General features: G+C 44.6%; 1 protein-coding gene across 4 annotated transcripts in view; it reads left to right on the top strand.

Annotated features, from left to right (window-relative positions):
• Nucleotides 1-1,724: 1,724 nt before the first annotated feature.
• Zc3h14 (zinc finger CCCH-type containing 14) overlaps nt 1,725-6,170 on the top strand; it is a 40,067-nt gene continuing 35,621 nt past the window's right edge. For 2 of the 4 annotated variants that reach the window (XM_076921452.1, XM_076921451.1), the window contains exons 1-2: nt 1,747-1,931; nt 2,245-2,287. In XM_076921452.1, the coding sequence (XP_076777567.1) occupies nt 1,896-1,931; nt 2,245-2,287 (79 nt within the window). In that variant the 5' untranslated portion in view covers nt 1,747-1,895. Of the gene's footprint in view, nt 1,932-2,244; nt 2,288-6,170 lie in introns of all 4 variants that reach the window. The other 2 variants (XM_076921453.1, XM_076921454.1) reach the window with 2 other exon arrangements.

Here is a 6,170-nt window from a genome sequence, read left to right as displayed (position 1 = left end):
TCCTTGTCTCTACGAGAGTGTTGACTATGCTAAAGGACTTTCAGATCTGTTAAAAATCACTGTGAGGGACAAGTTCTTTCAGTTTGTATTGTGAGCACGACTTCCGATGCTCATTTTCCTATAAACCAGCAAAGCTGTTAGGGTTTGAACAATCTGAACACTTATTAGCAGCCGCTGAACTCTCCTTTGCTGCCCTGGATGCCTTAAATGAAGGAGTCTAGCAAACATCCAGACTGCTCTTAGACCAGCACCGACAGTCCTGAGTATCCCACAGACACCTCGAAACAACTACACAAAGACTGCAGTCGCTCTGATCACCCCAGCTCCTGAATGCTCAGCTCCAACAAGGGCTGTTGGAAAGGTTTTGTACCTGATCGTTTGTGATCCCGAGCCTTGAAGAACTTCAAACAAACCTGCAATTATTTCTTTCTAGGCCAGAGGGCGAGCTCTTCTCCTTATGTCTAGCAGAGAGATAGCTTAATTGATGCTAAAAGGCAAAGCTTTGATTAGTCCAACATATGGCTGGGCTTGGCCAAAACAAATAGCTGTGATTAATCCAAACATCCCATTTTGAGCTATATAAGCAGACAACAGTCTGGCCTGGGGGATACTTTTGGCAGCAGCTTCCCCTATGGTTACATCAGCAGGCTTAACAAGAGGCTTGTCTCAAGCTCTCTTTAATGACCCACTTTCAGCTGTGTGGACCCAAAGAGAGGCAGCAGATAGAAGAGGGAGGGAGCTGTTCAAGGGTGTGGGGGGAAGGTAAGAAGCCGAGAGGAGCAACAAGAGGCTCAGAGCCCAAGAGTAAAAAGCAGTGAAGTGCTGGAGAACAGAACCTGCAGACCCCAGTCACAAGAATTTGAGAGAACTGTCAAGTCTTCAAAGCCAAGTGTGCTAGGCACCTGACTGAGAGCTCTATCACTGGCTGCCACCATGACCTGAGAAATCCCAATGCCTAGGACTTGTAGGAAGCTGCAATCCCAGCTGGGACGGAGAGCTGCAAGCCCATCTTCTAGGCCCAAGGAGCTCTAAGATATTCAGGACTGAGACCCAATATCCGAGGCTTGCGCACCAACTCTAACACTAGAGGGCCCCACTTCTCAGTCACGCTGGCAACACTACAGGGTGTTGTTAACACTACAGGGTGACACCTGCCACTCTTGTTACCTGCAGCTGGCAGCCCTCAGGAGGCTGAGGCGGGCGGATCACTGGCTCCAAGGCCAGCCTGAGTTTCAGAGCAAGTTCCAGGACAGCCAGGGCTACACAGTGAAACCATGTCTTGAAAACCAAAACCAAACCAAAACAAAACAAATATCCCTCTAGAATTAAAGTAAGGTCATGCTGCATAGGTTTTGAATATTGCCCCTCCACCTCACTAAGTGTAATAATAGTACATCTTCTAGAAAATAATCTCTTTTTTTGTCATTTGATAATATATATCAGCACCATAGTGATACTTGTGGTTAGATTTGAACTCAGATCAAGGCCCATGATATTTGAGCTATACATTACTTCATCCTGACTACCTGCAGACTAAAATTCGCAAATGAGAAACCATGAAAGGGAAGAGGGAAGGCTCCCAAAGCTTAGTAAGGGAAAGGTGAAACCAGGTAACCCGCAGGCCATTGTCCTCTGCGCGACCAGCAGTGGTCGCCAGAGCACAGGTTCCGGACCCCACCCCCTGTCCAGGACGTGCGCGCGCGCGCATGCGCCTGCCCAGACGCATGCGCACTGCTTCCCACTTGCACGGGGGCGCCAGCAAGGGCGGGGACGCGCACCGCACGGCGGAGGCGGAGCGGCGGCGTAGGGGGTCAGGCTGCAGGGTGGCAGCCCGCGGCGGGCTCCAGGTAACCGAAGCGCCGCGCAGTGCTGACCCGGCCGCCCGCCGCCGAGCCATGGAAATCGGCACCGAGATCAGCCGCAAGATCCGGGTGAGGCCCGCGTTGGCGGGCGCTGGGCATGGCGGGCAGGCGGTTGCCAGGAGTAACGGGGCGGGTGGGCCTGGCCTGCCGCGTCTCCGCGCGCCGGCCGCCTCTGACGGAGCGCAGGCGCGGCGGTCGGCTCCGGGGACGCCGGCGGGCCCGTGAGAGCCACCGGGGCGGCGGCTGTGGGAAGCACGGCGCGGGGGTCGGGCGTCCCCTCCTCCACCTCCCGGGGGCGGGGAGCGCTCGCTCTCTCGCTGTCGCGTTTTTCACAGACATCTTTGCTGTTTGTTTTTTTTTTTCCCCTCTCTTTCTCCCTCAGAGTGCCATTAAGGGGAAATTACAAGAATTAGGAGCTTACGTGGGTAAGTTGATTCTCGTCATTCGCCTCAGTGTAACGTAAGGCTTGTGACTGACTGGTGTCTGAGTGACTCTGCCCAAAAAGCTCTTTGGGTGGTCTACCTTGAAATCCCTGGTTTCCTGTACCCTCCTTTCATTGAATCGTCTATAGCAGCACCCCGAGTTCCCTTCCCCCACCCCCATCCCCTGTCTAAGATGTTATTTTGAAATAGTCTAGCATTTTTCCCCCCTTCTGCCTAAGGTGTCGTTTTTTCACCCATGTTTGTCCGAATCTTGTTCTGTTTTTTCCTGTTGTTACTTTCGTCATGACCTTTAATTTGAGATCTCTCATTTTGGATATGAACGTTAGATGCTTCTGGCATTTTCCACAGAGCTGGTTCAGTAAGTTTTATGTTTTAGGTTTTTTTTTTTTTTTTTTTTTTTTTTTTTTTGTATGTTCTTCCTACTTGAACCTGACAGTGGTGAGTTCATATTTGCCTTTCCCCCCTACCCCCATGAGTGTTTACTCTGGGCTAGGCAGTGTTTATCTGTTACACATATAAAATAAAAATCGCCACTAAAATGTAAATGATAATATGCCAGTTGTACAAATAGAAACAAAGGCTTTGGGTAGTTGAATAAGGTTGAGGGAAGACACCTGTCTGACTCCACTGATGGTGGCTTCGGGTGTAAATCACGGGTACCTTAAGATAGTAACTCAGTTTCTGAGACCAGTACTGATCTCTGGAGTCAAATTTGTTTTCATAATAGAAGACTTGACATTACACGATGTTTATACTTGGGTTATATGACAGCAGTGAGTTTAAAAGGTAGTCACACCAGATTTTACTAGAACTCTTGGTCAAATTATTGTAGTTAAAAAAAAAGTTCCATCTAGAATGTTATCGATGAGACATAAAATAATGTTTCTAAAACTGGCTTCTCAGCTGGGAGGTGGTGGCCCATGCCTTTAGTTCCAGCACTCTGGTGGCAGAGGCAGGAGTGTCTGTGAGTTCAAGGCCAGCCTACAGTCTACAGAGTGAGTTCCAGGATAGCCAGAGCTATACACAGTGAAACCCTGTCTGAGAAAAACAAAACAAAAAACTACACTTTTTACTATTTTGATTGTGAGAGCAGGGAAGTACTTGTAAAGCAGTCATGTACTGAGCTGATACAATTATTTTAAGAAAAGGCATTAGTGATTTCCAAGTAAGGTAGCTGCTATGAAATGTCATCCTGACACAGGCTATTGTCATTTGGGAAGAAGGAACCTCAATCAAGTAAATGCCACTATCAGATTGGGCTGTGGGATTTATTGAAATGAGAGGGCCCAGTTTACTGTGCATGGTACTCTGTTTTGGTATAGCTGGGTGCTTTAAGAAAGCAGGCAGAGTAGGTCAGTAAGCAGCACTCCTCCATGGTCTCTGCATTCCTTTCTGCCTCCGGGTTCCTGTCTTGCTCCTGACCTAATCTCCCTAGATGATGGACCATACGCTGTAAGATGAAATAAACACTTTCTTCACCAAGTACCTTTTGGTCACAGTGTTTTATCACAGTAGTGGAAAACATTTTACATTCTAAGAAGTGATAAACTGGTTTTGTGCACTTGTAGGCCTGAACGAAAGCCAGTAGTTTTTATTGCCAATGACAAGTTGAATTTTCAAATGAAAATTAAAATTTTGAAAAGTTTGGGTCTACCTCTGAACTTGAGAGCTTCCCAGAACTGAAAGATTTTGTGGTGAAATTGTGGTGGCACTTACAGTGTGACTTCGTGTAATGAAACATATCAGTATGTCCTTGGTTCCCAGTGAACGAGCACTTACGTGACCGCTACACATTACATTATGCAAAGGTAAAAGGCAGTTGTATAGGTGGATTTTCTTGTAACAGTACAAAGAGTTAGTTGGTGTTATATTAGAATCCATATTGCTAATAAATTGCTGCTTGGTTTCAGTGTAGTATCATAGGAGGATATCCATAGAAAGGCTGTTAAAATACTCAGAGTACATATTTATGGGACTAGATTTTCTTTACATTCCTCAGTATTAAACAATGTTATCACAGATTAAATGCAGAAAACAGATTAGAGTTCATTTGTCTTCTAGACACAATATAAAAGACATTTATGGAAGTAGAAAACAAGGCCATCCTCAGAACTGTTTTTTTGTTTGTAGGGAAACTTTAGCTTCTAGAAAAACCATTAAGTTAATATAATTTGGCTATTAGCCTATAGTTTGTACATTGATAATTAAATCCTTTAAAAATTCTCCATTTTGAATTCATATGGTTAATATTAGTAGATACAGTTCACATCAATCAAAAGGAACCTGAGACTGAACAAGATAAGAATTACTAGTTTATACATGACAGCTGGTGGGTAGATTTTAGGTTACTTCAGGATTGATGTAAGATTCCTCGTGGTTATGAAAATGGAGTTGAACCAGAATTGTATTCGTTGTCATTGTTTTTTCTTTAATACTTAGTGGGTGTCAGCTGTGAGAGACCCACTGCATGTGTATATAACTGTTAGTTGATGGCCAGGGTGAGGTCCATGTGTCACTGAGATAAATTCAGTCCTGTCACTGAATTTCAGACCATCTAAAAGAGAGATTTAAGTTTTTAAAACATTCCCTTATACTTGTGTTTCTTTCTGAAAATACTGCTGGGATGGGTGACAGTATTACTACTCTTTATAAATAAATGGAAAGTGGAGAGAGCTCCATTAGCGGCTGTCAGCAGATTGATTATTGGGAGCTCAGGTTTGGGGTCCTTGATGCTTCTATTAAACTTTATAAATATACTTTAAGTAAAGAATGCATGAGAACCAGAGCCTTTGTGGAGTGCCAGTGAGTCTTCACATTTGATCAGCTTCTTCCCTTCTGCTGCTTCTCAGACTTTTCTTCTTTGGCCCCGCCTTTCCTCCTTCCTCTTTGCTTAAAACTAGGACCCTGTAACCTCTTAGCACCATTACATTCCCAGATTGGAAATCCTTAAGATTAACAGTTTGATGTTGGGTTCTAGTGGGAAGCCTACAGTTTAATATCTGTCACCTGAGTTAGCAAACTTCATCCTTCAACTCTTTTTTTTTTTTTTTTTTTTTTCCCGTTTTTTTTCGAGACAGGGTTTCTCTGTATAGCCCTGGCTATCCTGGAACTCACTCTGTAGACCAGGCTGGCCTCGAACTCAGAAATCCGCCTGCCTCTGCCTCCCAAGTGTTGGGATTAAAGGCATGCGCCACCACCTCCCGGCCCCTTCAACTCTTTGAAGTAAGACAAAGTTTTTTTTGTTTTTTTTTTTACATTTGCAGTTGGTTATCTTATTTGTAGATGCATATACTTCACTGTCCAGAACAAGATAGCTTTTGTTTTCAGGATTTTACTCTTTGAGATGGGGGTCTCATACCATGCCGCTCAAGCTGGCTTGCTGCTCCTCATATAGCTGTGCCAGCCTCAAACTGAGCCTCCTGTTTGAGTCTCCTGGGTGCTAGGGTTACAGTCACGCTCCACTAGTAGTCACAGTTTCTCATATTTCTTTGTGCTCAAAAAGAATCCCAGAGCTCTGGAAGGTTATGCAAACAATCCCTCAATAAATATTTGAGTATTTTTCAAAGTGGGGTACAAAAAAGAACCCCTTTCCTTTAAAGCAAACAGTAAGGAAAGTCTCAGCTGTGCTCAGGTGGAATAGTTCAGTAGTGTGGCTGTTAACAATTTAGTTTTCATTCACGTGCTGTGCTTGAGATGAGAGCTTCTCTAAACCTTCCCAGTGGTTACTGTTGTCTTCTATCCATTCCCAGTATGCTAATTTGAATGTATGTCAGAGATCTCTCTGGACACTAGAAGAATATTTTATGACCACATGATAATTTTGCATTAGATTCTTAATTTTCATTGTATGTCTACTGAGAAGACA

Source organism: Arvicanthis niloticus, chromosome 23 (assembly GCF_011762505.2).
Source record: "Arvicanthis niloticus isolate mArvNil1 chromosome 23, mArvNil1.pat.X, whole genome shotgun sequence".
Taxonomy (NCBI): domain Eukaryota; kingdom Metazoa; phylum Chordata; class Mammalia; order Rodentia; family Muridae; genus Arvicanthis; species Arvicanthis niloticus.
The sequence above is the reverse complement of the archived record's forward strand: the minus strand, read 5'-3'. Positions and strand labels throughout refer to the sequence as shown.